Below are 12,762 nucleotides of genomic sequence, written 5' to 3'. Positions count from 1 at the left end.
TGATGCCCATGTGCATTTCATTGACAAATGCAAACAAACATTTCAAACATGCCTTCATGGTACTTGCCCTTGCTAATTTGCACCCAAAACTCTACAAGTCAACATTCAGGTTCTCTCCAAGTAACTATCACATATCTCCACTCCAACCCACAAGTTTTTGTTCCACCTGTTGACACATCTACACTTGACACATCTACACTGGTTTCTAGATCTAGCAGTTGTGGTGGACATGGTAGTTAAAATCGGGAGTTGACTCGTAAAATTGTAACCAAACAATTCACATTGCAACGGAAATCGGAGCAGAGTGAAATTGCAGTAAAATCGCAATTTAGATCATAAAATCGGTAATACCTCGATCTGCTTCCGATTTCAACAAAATACGGGTTAGATCTGGATTTCGGCTCAAATCCTTTATAACTTGAGCCCAACCCAGCTTTTTAATTAGGTGCGACTGAAGTCCCGTGTTCTTTTCTTCTTCCACAAATGAAGTCCCATGTCTTTTCTTCACTGTCGAACCCTAGACTTGCTCAGAGCGACTACATGTGCACTATTAGCTAAATTTTCTTTTCTTCTTCACGATTTCTCTGGTTTTCTCTACCCAAATCCTACTCGTTAGCTATTTTCTTCTCATCTTCCTCTGGTTTCTTCAGGGAACCCTATACCAACCAGGCGACAACGACTTTTTTTCTTCTTGCTCTATTTTTTCTCATTTGTTCAAGAATGGCTTCAAACATGGCTGGTGGTCAAAGTTCAAGTGGTAGTGTTTCTGGGTCACTCCCAACTGCAACCGACAACTCAACTGCTATGGGCTCTTCAAGCGTGCCTCATAGGTTGGTTCCCCAGAATGCTTGTGAAAACAGGGGTGATCTGAGATGAAAATATAGATTTTCAGTTCAAGGAACTGTGAAGGTTAAGTGCAAATTCTGCAAAATCTGTTCCTGAGGGATGTGAATAAGGAGATGATTGAGATTATTACTTCCTTGATGAAAAAAGCAGCTAATAAAGATGACTTTTTGGAAATTGGTGAAAAGAGAAAAACCATTGAAGGTGCTGAAGTTGAGAGTGCTGGGATCGAACAGTTTTGCAATCACAAGCCACAATAAACAGCATATTCAAGAAGGGTATAAGGGAGGATGCATGTCAAGAAATTGCAAGATTTTTCTACAACAATGCCCTAGCTTTCAATGCAGCAAGAAGTGAAGAATTTCATGCCATGTGTGAGTTAATTACACAACACGGCACAGGATTTAAGCCACCCTCTTATCACGAGATTAGAGTGAAGTACTTGAAGCAAGAAGTGAAGTTGACAAGGAAACTTATTAAAGAACATAAGGCTGTTTGGAAGAGTGTTGGCTGCACGATAAGGACAGACGAGTGGATTGACACAAGGAGAACCATTCTGAACTTCTTAGTGAACAGACCCAAAGATACAGTATTTTTAAAGTCGATACTTCCCACATCACCAAAACAGCTGACAAAATATTTAATATGCTCGATGAAGTTGTGGAAGAGATTGGTGAGGAAAAAGTAGTGCAAATTGTAACTAATAATGTAGCAAACTATAAAGCTGCTGGAGATATGTTGATGGAGAAAAGATGGAATTTATATTGGACTTTTTGTGCTGCACACTACATTGATCTAATGTTGGATGACTGAGAAAAAGATACCCCTCCACAAGGAAACCATTCCAAAAGGTAGAAAAATCACAACCTATAATTATTCAAGGACTTCTCTTATTTCATTATTGTAATGCTTCACAAAAGAAAAAGATTTGGTGAAACCAGGTATCACTTGATTTGCCACTTCATATTTAACTTTGGGGTGCCTTCATGAGAATAGGGGAGCTCTATTAAGAATGTTCTTATGTGACAAATGGAAGTCTAGAAGTTTTCTAGGACAAGAAAGGGGAAATTAGTGGAGGAAGTTGTTATGGACAATCAGTTTTGGAAGAATGTTCTGATCTGCTTAAAGGGTGCATATCCTTTAATTAAAGTCTTTCATTTGGTTTATTCAAATAAGAAGCCAGCCATGGGCTTTGTTAATGAGGCAATGGACCAAGCTAAAGAAGCCATCCATATAGAGTAATTAATTATCTATAAAATTTAATTAAAATTAAAATTTTGTAGTCTTTTATTCATTGTTAGAATATTAACCCATTTTATTTATTCTTTAGTTACATGTCTCTATAGAATATCATTGATACTAGATGGGACAAAAAATTTCATATGCCTTTACATGCTGCTGGCTATTTTTTCAACCCTCAATTACATAATAATCCTGGATTTAAAGTTAATCTTGAAGTTAAACGAGAACTATATAATTGTATGGCAAGGATGGTGCCAAATATTGAAGAACATGCCAAGATTGATGTTCAAATTAATGATTTCAAGAAAAAACAAATGTTTTTAAGTAGCCCCTTAGCTAGAGCAACACTTCAAAAGAAGGCCCCAACTGATTGGTAGGAGTCATATGGAGATGAACATCCATAGCTTTAAAAGTTTGCCATTCGTGTATTAAGTTTAACATGTTCCTTTGGATGAGATCGTAATTGGACTGCATTTGAGATGGTAATATTTTTAGTAAAGTTGTTTTCAATTATCTCTCATACATATTTGGATGTGTTTAGGTCTATACCAAGAGAAGAAATCGCTTCAAGCAAAAGACCATGAATGATGCTGTCTTTGTCATGGCTAATTCAAAATATGTAAGAAAGAAGTAACTTAGAAGAGCTCGTGAGCTAGACCTTAATGATGTTTCATCTGATAATGAGTGCAATGTTATCAATGGCGGATGCCAGCTCATGGAAGAAACCAAAAAAACTGCCATAAAGTTATGACGGCCGCCATGGCAGGTTATGACAGATTTATAGCGGATATAATAAAATATATAAAAAAATACTATAAGTCACAAAAAATGATAGAAAATAATTAACTAAAAATATATATATCATAACCTACAATCCAAAGTATAATTCAATACAGAATATACAATTATCAAATGTCAAGTTAACAATAAAAACACAGATTATCAATTTAGTCCTCTTCTTCAACTCCAACATAATCATCCTCTTTCTCATCCACCGAAGCATATCCCTCCTCCTCTTCTCCCTCAGATTATGAAAGATTAATTTCTAATTCATCTTCTGTTTTTTTCCAATATCTCTTCATCTTCTAATTCTTCATCATCATCTTTGAGAACCATTTTCTCTTTTCCTTTTGCTGTTGAACATGTCTTGATCTTCCGACATCACTTGATGGCCTCTTTCTTTTCTTAGAATGACGCCTAGAATATGTTGTAGGCTCTCCAATTCTAGAAACTTTATAAACAATTGCCCAATTTAAAGTGTTATCACCATCAAAAACTAAGTCATTTTCAATATCCTCATCATGAGCATCATCATCCATTTCTTTAACCAGCCACTCATTACACTCATCAATGTCATTGAGTGTAATTAGATCAATTACATCTTTAAGATTGTAACATTCTTTGAGTTGTTGGTTATATTTCACATAAACTAAGTCATTTAATTTTTTCTGATCAAGCCTATTTCTCTTCTTTGAATGAATCTGCAACATGAGTTGAATTAAAAGAATATTAATTAGTTTCTTTATAATTTTTAGAAGAAAGTAGCAAGCTTGAAAGATGAGAAATTACTTGCTCAAAAACACTCTAGTTGCGTTCACATCCGGATGCACTACATATCAAACTCAAAATTTTGAAAGCTAGTTGCTACAAATATGGAACTGAATGTCCATATATTCTCCACCATTGAGCTATAAAATGAAAGATAAATTATAACTAAAGATGAATTATAACCATAAAATTAAAATGTTGAAGACTTTGATGAATTATCAGGAGCAATATTTTTTCTTTGTGATTTTGTAAAGTCAGATCCAAAGAGACCATCACCACTCTTATAAATTAGTAATTCAAGTAGTATGCTTTGTTGCACATCCCGACTTGGCACTAACCTCTTGATACAATCATACAACTCATTTGTAACTCCCAAATCAAATTCTATTTGAGGGTTGTCATAAAAGAACTCCAAGTTTAAAATATGACCAACTGCATGTAATGGACGATAAAGCTGATAAGTTCATCTATTACCAATGATTTCAAACACATCTTTGTATTTGCTTTCATTATTTTTGAATGACTTCATAATAGCTTCTTTACCTTTCTCCATTGCTTCATAAATATATCTCATGGCTGGTCTTCTTTCCCCATCAACCAAACATAACACCCGAACAAGAGGAGCCATGATTTTCAAAGTATATACCACATTATTTTAAAATACATGATTTAATAGAATTTTTGTTGCTTGCTTCCCTTTAGCTTCCTTTGATAACTTGGTTTTACACTATTCATCAGAAGTAAACATCTTTCTAAGATTTGTTTTTTTCTTGGTGAAGCCTTTCCAATGATAGAAAAAAAGTTGCAAATCGAGTAATTGCATGTCTCAACAACTCCCTCTTGTTTGTAAAAATTCTCAACAAACTCAAGGTACTTAAATGATTGTAGATAAAGCCAACAACTGATATTCCCCTTTGAATTGTCATCTTTATCAAGGGAAGCTTTCCAATATCTTCAAGCATAAGATCTATGCAATAAGCTGCACAAGGAGTCCAATAAAGATGTTGTCTTTTTGCTTTCAACATCTTATCAGCTAAGACATAATTGCTCCCATTATCCGTTATCACTTGCACCACTTTATCTTCTCCAATCTCCTCCACAACAGCATCAAGCATCTCAAATAATTTTTCACCAGTCTTCACAAAATTAGATCCATCAATGGACTTCATAAACATCGTCCCAGCAGGAGAATTAACCAAGAAATTAATCAAACATCTTTGCTTTTGATCTGTCCATGCATCTAACATGATAGAACAACCATGTTTGCTCCATTGCTCCTTATGATCTTTCATCAAAGAACCAGTATATTCTAGCTCTTTCTTAAGAAGTGTAATTCAAATATCATGATAACTTGGAGCCGGTACATTTGAACCAAAGGCACCAACAACTGTGAGCATTTCTTGAAAGCCTTTCAATTTAACAAGGTTAAAGGAAAGGCCAGCTTGATTTTGGAATCAAGCTATGTATAGATGAACCCTTGCCTTCATTGTTGTTAAAATCGTGATTAAAAAATCGCAGGATTGTACAATTTTACGATCTTATACGCCTTGGACGATCTTAATTGGACTTGGGATCGCTTATGGAAGATCGGATGAAATCCCGATCTTTTCTGTCAAGATCACAGGATCTCCGATGCGATTCAATTATTGGGGCAGGTTTATTGGGTCGGTTCTGGGTTGGGTTTTTGGGTTGGGCTTATGGGGGGTTGGGTTTCCGGGTCGGGTTTTTCTGACCCGGTTTTAAAAAACCTATTTAGGTTATTTTTCCCCAAATTCTTTCCCACTCTCTCTTCCGCGACGCCCATTCTCTCTTCTGCGCCACCGATGCTCTCTTCCTCGACACCCATTCTCTCTTCTCTTCCGCGACACACATCCTTCCATTTTCTCTCTCTTCCGCGACTGCCATCCTTCGATTCTCTGCGTGGGTGGTTCGCGTTTTCTTTTTTGGTGTTTCTTGAGCTGATGTTTGCCTGTTTCAATTGGCGGTTCACGTTTTCTGGGTGTTTTCTATTCTCTAGATATACCATGAGCTACTGTTTCAGTTTTGTTTCCCAGTAGAAATGAATTTTTATGTCTTGTAATAAATACACCTTTCAATATAAACCTGTGATTGAGGTTAATTTAAATAAACATTTTAATAGTGGTACTACCTAAAAATAATTTTATTAAAATTAATTTTCAATTTTATTGATAATATATTATATATTAAAATAAAATAGTGCAATAAGACATTAACTTAAATGTAAAATGGTATAAAATTATTTTTTCTAATATTTTATAAAAAATTAATGAATATCATATTTTATAAAAAACTTATTAAACATTATAAGCATCTAAGTTTCACGTATTTAACTATAAATCTAAACATTGTTAACTAGAGCTAATACTTTAATATTATTTATTGCAAAGTATTATAAGTTGGATAACTTGTTGATCTTTTTAATTTTTAAAAAAATATTCTTCTATTTATTTTCTATTATGTGTTCTCTCACCTTAGCATGGATAGTTTCACTAATTATGTGTTATATTGAATCTTAAATATAGGATTTTTAAATTTATATTTAACTAAATTAAGTAATTTAGACATTAACTTTTTATCTATGTAATTTTCTCAGTTTATATATATGTTTTAAGTATAATTTTACACTTTTTGAAGGATCTTACGATCTATCTTACAATCCCACGATTTACGATTTTTTACCCCTCTTTCGATCCTAGGAAAGATCCCGATCTTGACAACATTGCTTGCCTTGGCTTCTTTGTCACATTGTTCTCTTGTATTTGTTTGTCTCAATTTTTCCTTTTTTCTTGTCTCAATGGCACCTTCTGGCTTTCTACAAAACAAGTCCATTGGCCCTTTCTGATTTCCAATGGCAACGCTACAAGATTGGGTATCCTCTTCATCTTCACTTACATCATAGCTTATACCTTCAAAGCTTCTCACATTTGGCATCTCAAAACTATTTTGACTCTTTTTTTCCTATTGATATGTCTCAATCTCTTTTCTAACTTCTTAGGGACACTTGGGACAAGCTTTCACATTACTCTTCTTTCCAATTAAATGTTGTTTCATTCTAGTGATTCCAACACTCATAACTTTTTCACAAAAGTTACATACAATGTTTTTTGTATCTCCATCTTTCATCAATTGAGCATATTTCCATCCCAGGTAAGAACGATTAGAAGTTTTTGAACAATTTGATGAAGACTCATGTTGAGCCATGTAAAGAGTAGCTGAAATAAATAGAATTTTTTTTTTAGAAAAATCAGAGAAAAAATAGAGATGCGGGACGGAAAGGGTAAAACTTAAATGAGAAAAATAACGAAAAAATTGAAAGGAAAAATGAAAAAAATAGCTACTAGAAAAAATGGAATCGGTGGAGATGGAGGTGCAGTTGCCGGAAATGGAGGTTTGAGTCGCCGGAGATGGTGCAGTCGCCAGAAATGGAGACCGAAATGCACCAAAAAAAAAACCCAAGGAGCCCAAGAAAAAAGGAGATCTCAGCAGAGAGATCTCTCAGAGAAAGCAGAGAGAGATGTCGTAGAGAAAGAGAGAGAATGAAATCTTGATGGAGGGCAGAGAGAAAAGAGATGAGCAGAGAGGAAAGTGAGATTGCAGAATGAGAGAGTGAGATTGCAAAGAGAGGGAGAGTGAGATCGTAAGGAGAAGAGAGGGAAAAACCTGCATCTAGGGTTGGGTTCTAAACTGGGTCGGGTCGGGTCTGGCCCAAAAGTGCAGAAAAACCTTATTTTCAAAAAAAAAAATGCCATTTCTGCCATTTACGCCATGCCACACCATCTTCGTAACGGGCTCTGTCATTTCCGCCACGCCATTCCGCCATGGCGCGGTCATAACCGACATTTAACAACAATGGATGAGTGGATTGCAGAAAATGATGTTGGGGATATTGAAGGGTTGGATTTGGATGCACACAATCTGGACTTAGATGGAGATGAGAACTTAGCCCAAAACCAAGCTGAACACAATGCTGTTGAGAATGATGTTGATATGCTAAATTTGGATGATGAAGTTGATGGAGATGAAGATGAATACCATATGGTGGATCTTTATGAACTTAATGTGGCATAATTGTTAGATTAGACATCTTAGAATATTACTAGTTAGTAGTTCCTATTTAATTTTGGTGTTTGTGCTTTGTAATTTACCAAAAACATGGTGATTTGGCTATTTTGGATTGTTAACTTGTTACATCATGGATTATGCCTGATAGTTTTTTTATGGAATATGGATTATTTAAGTACTTTTAGTGATTTAATGTTTTTTTTTTTTAATTTCAGCTATTTTATATGCAGAATATGAACTTATATGCATGTATATATAATTTTTGTAAAATCTTACAATTCAATTTACGATTTTTACTTCCTTTAACGATTTGAAGTAAAATACCGATTTTAACTACCTTGGTGGTGGACAGAGGAGGCTGTGGACCAAACCTTTCCCATATGTTATAGGTATTGCAAGTGATTTCGCCATGTTAAGGACCAGTGCAGAACCAAGGCCAACCAACAATCTAAAACCATGAATGTCGTTCAGGTTACCCCACTGACTCATAGGATAAGGCTTCCCTGTCTGTTGCCGACTATAACAAGTATCTCCAAATCAAAGTAGCCATGCAGTTCAATAACCTGTCACTTCTGTAGCTCAAACAAGCAATCCAGCTGCTTTTGTTTCCTAGATATCTCTTGGAGCTTGGATACTAGGTGAAAGTAAACTATATACCCCTTGCTCTATTATCATGGCTAAATCCTTATGGTAAAGGAGAAAGTAGTACAACTATCTATGGAAAGAAACTCTGTTTGCAACTATTACCATAGGACAAAGTGAGTGACGAATATAAAACATAAACTGATGCATCATTCTTACAATTTACATAAAACCACATTTCCTCTGATACATAAATCAAGGGAAAATGGGATAGACTTTCTGTTAAAATAATGAGATCATTACAAGCTGACACATCTATGCTGTTTTCTCTTGATGCACAGCTAGGATGATCAAACCACAAGGTCCAAAACACTTTCAAAGTTCAAACAACAGACTGAGAAACTAATTTGTTATGCCCTTTGTTCTTATGATTCACAAATACAGATAGAATCACAATTTTGAAAATAAACCTTCTGATTCAATCTTCAAATCCCAATTTGCCAAACATGTTAGAAGTAGAATAACTATGATTCACTTTAACCAAATAATTAGCATGCAAAACACGGGAAAAAATAACAGTTACCCACATACCTCAAGATCAGTAGGAGAAATGGTCTCATCACCGAGAAAAGCTTCAGCAAGTTTATCATCAACCTCTGACACAGTTTCTATGAGCTCACGCCTTTTTTCTGCCACCAAGGCTTCCATGTCTGCAGGCACTTCTTCAGTGACAATTTTTTCACTGCAATAAGCAACAGTTGAGTAAGTTGAAGTGTAATGCCAAAGTAGACTTCTGAGGAATAAAAAATGCAGAAAATTTTGAAACTAACCCATTTGAACCATGAAAATAGTAGGCCTTTAACTGCACAAGATCAACAAGTCCCTTAAAATCATCTTCCAAGCCTATTGGAACTTGCACTGCAGCACTATGATGCCGAAGCTTAGATCTTGCCTGCAAAAAATTAAACAAAATGGTGTCAATAATGGATACAGTTTTAATTCAATAATGATTAATTTGAAAATGCAAAAGAATGATGATAAATATATACTAAAGGTCATTTAACCATAAAACTAAAATTTTATAGTTTATGCCTTGTATAATGCAAAATATTAACTTATAAGTAAGGCTCTACATTTAAATTTTGAGACAGATGTTTTCTAATCATGACCAGTTTATTATAAAGAAACTGCTTTAAAAGAGTTTCAAATTCAATTTTTTTCAAGATGATCACTTTATTCATCTCTCAAATGCCACTGGACCAATAATAGGTGATCACATTTCCAAAATCCTTATCCCAAACTAACCAAAACTGTGTAAATGGCCATAAAACTATAAAACCTATTGTCTACAATGAACTCCATAAATCTAAAATGCACCTGATTTAAAACTTTCCATGGATCTGCTCCCATCCGATCAAGCTTGTTGATGAATGCTAGTCTTGGAACCTCGTATTGTCTCATCTGTCGATCAACAGTAATGGACTGACTTTGCACCCCACCAACACTACAAAGAACAAGAATAGCCCCATCAAGAACACGCAAAGCCCTCTCAACTTCAATGGTAAAATCAACATGACCAGGTGTGTCAATAATGTTAATCTGCAACAACACATTTTCCAGGAGTTATATATAAATATAAACATGCAAGAAAAAAGGGAGAAAACGTCATTATCTGATCAATTGAAGAATATTAGCATGTTCAAGAATGGATTAACTTTGAAAAACAATAGTTTTTGGTTATTCTAAAAGCTAACTGAGAAAGTGAATCTTCAAAATAAACTAAACCAAACAAGCACTACATTAATTTACCTTGCAGTTAATACTACAAGCAAGAAAACCTGCATTGGTTTAGCACAATATTTTGTTTTCCCCCACCTATTTCAGTTACACATGATCAGAAACAGAATAACTCTCCAACATATCTACCCTTTCTCTTTCATAATTAATCATTAGTCATACTTAACTCTGATAATTAGTGTAGAGACAACAACACTGAAACTTCAAACGCCACACAAGGAGGGATTCATCAATCATCATTCAATTCCTCCTTCATTTTATTTATTCCTATTACTTCAAAAACTCATTACTACCACATCAAAATTCAATTCAATTTGAGAACAATCATAAATGACATTGATAATGATAATAGTACAATTCACCCTAAACCCAAATCTCAAACTCTCCCCAAATTCTCCCTTTACTTTTCCCCATTCTTATTACTTCAAATTTCAATTCAACCAACATCATAAACTCATTCCATTCGTCCAACTTTATTTCACATCAAAAACTCACCACCACTTCAAAATCCACTTCAATTGAACAAACGGCGACGTTTATAACAAACAATGACAAAACAGTACTACTACCACCTTGTAGTCTCGATTAAAAGCCCACTACCAACTCAAAATTCAATTCAATTCAAGCACATTAGAGAAATTCGGTTGAAATTGAAGTGAAGAAACGGCGACTTTTCACAACAATTCATTATACAAACCTTGTAGTCTTTCCAAGAGCAGTAAGTGGCAGCAGACTGAATGGTGATTCCCTTTTCCCTTTCCAAATCCATAGAGTCCATCTTGGCGCCCACGCCGTCCCTTCCCCTCACTTCGTGGATCTCATGGATCCGACCCGTGTAGTACAGAACCCGCTCCGTCAGTGTCGTCTTCCCGGAGTCGATGTGCGCCGAGATTCCGATGTTGCGGAGCCGCTCCATCGACTCCTTCCACCACGGCTCCTTCTCCGGCTTCGCGCGCGCCAGGTTCCCGGCCGAGAAGTGCCGGAGGTGGAAGGCGCCGCCAAGGAGGGACGCCGCCGGCGACCGCTGGGCCGAGGAGCAGAGGGCGTAGAGGAGGCGTGGGGCGGAGGACCGGGAAACGCGTGCCATGGTGGTGGAAGGTTTTGCCTTTTGACTCTTTCTGAGGTTTTAACTTAAGAAATGAATCTAAAACCCTAGTCCTGAGGAAATGGATCGGGTTTCCGGAGCTCTCGATTTTTCTTTTTCAGGCGCGCTGGAGATAAAAAAAGAATGCATTAAAAAATGTTATTAATATTATTTTTATCTATTTAATCTCTTACATTATAAGAGTTAATATTTTGATATCTGATTTAACAAAAAATTTACTTTAATTTTATACTTTAAAAATTAATATTCATTTCAAATTTCTTTACAAAATAACAATCAAAAATTAAAGTAAAAAAATTAAAATAAAATATTTATTTAGTATATGTTATATTAATTATAAACGTAAAATTGTATTTTATACGTTTTTAATCATACGTGGTAATTTATTTTAATATATTAAAGTTTAAAAAAAATTAACATTTTTTAATTAAATCATTAACCCAACTATCTATTAGTATAAAACTAATAGGATAATTATTTTACGTGTAAAAAAGAAGATAACAGACCTTTTTAATTATGAAAAATATCATAAATTTTATCCATTTACAAAATTGTGAATTAAGTGATATTTATAATTTTAAAAAATTAAAATAAAATATTTTTTAAAAGTTTATTTTTATTATATTTATACTTCTTAAATAATAACTAAGTAAGATATTTCATGAATCTTTTCTAAACTTCTATTTTAAGGTAAGAAGAGCTTTATCTTATTACTAAAAATATAGTATATTTGTACTTATGAAAATGTTGTGGTGTGATGGACGATGATGGATGGAAATATGTTTTTCTATGTTTGATGATATGAATGACCTTTATTTTGAGCATATATATGTATTTATGTTGTGGACTGAGTCTGAGGGTGACCAACCTCCGTCAATGTTTGATTGGTATGTGATATAAATAATGAAGTAGAATAAAAGAGATAGAGGAAAGGATGAACAAAATATTAAGGTAGAAATGCCAAGTTGGGTTTTGATGTGAAATATGAAAAGAGAAATGAAATGAGGAAGGAAAAATGGAATGAGAAGGAAAATGATAAGGACATGTGTAGATAATTCAAAGATACACTGAAATTGTGCATAACAATTGAGAGTAAAAGCATCATATATCTCACACTCATTTCCTAACTTAAACTCCTGACCACACTTTTGCTAAAAGGGGCCGGATCGGCACACGTTGTATCCATGTAGCTCACGTTGTATCCATGTAGCTATGGCTATCCAGTAACTATCTATGCTAAGGAAAACCTCGAGGGATCACAGGAGCAGCGGAAGTATGAAAAGAGAACTCTAAGTATTAATAGAAAGAAATTATAATAAGCTGAATAAATAATGATTGTTGCATGTATATGAATATGAATTGTGTGGTATGATTGAGTATTGTTTTACCTTTGCTTGTGTTGTTTGACGTAATCATGAATGTATGCTTGCTAATAAGAATAAAGATTCATCCTTACATAACCTTTTAGGGAACCAGATGACAACACCTAGAGAAAGAATTAGACTTATACATAGCTTTGTACAGTATATGTTAAATTATGTATTTAACGAGTATCAAAGGAC

The 12,762-nt window shown here is 34.6% G+C and overlaps 1 protein-coding gene across 1 annotated transcript in view; it reads right to left on the bottom strand.

Moving 5' to 3' along the window:
* Positions 1-11,266, bottom strand: part of LOC113849186 (elongation factor G-2, mitochondrial) — a 35,940-nt gene extending 24,674 nt beyond the window's left edge. The window contains exons 1-4 of the mRNA XM_027478890.1: positions 10,793-11,266; positions 9,676-9,897; positions 9,129-9,250; positions 8,890-9,040 (exon numbers count right to left, since the gene is read on the bottom strand). Of these exons, the coding sequence (XP_027334691.1) occupies positions 8,890-9,040; positions 9,129-9,250; positions 9,676-9,897; positions 10,793-11,182 (885 nt within the window). The 5' untranslated portion in view covers positions 11,183-11,266. The remainder of the gene's footprint in view (positions 1-8,889; positions 9,041-9,128; positions 9,251-9,675; positions 9,898-10,792) is intronic.
* Between the last annotated feature and the right edge of the window lie 1,496 nt (positions 11,267-12,762).

Source organism: Abrus precatorius, unplaced genomic scaffold (genome assembly GCF_003935025.1).
Source record: "Abrus precatorius isolate BTA unplaced genomic scaffold, Abrus_2018 Scaffold9, whole genome shotgun sequence".
In the NCBI taxonomy this organism is placed as follows: domain Eukaryota; kingdom Viridiplantae; phylum Streptophyta; class Magnoliopsida; order Fabales; family Fabaceae; genus Abrus; species Abrus precatorius.
This window is presented reverse-complemented; position numbering and strand designations above follow the sequence as displayed.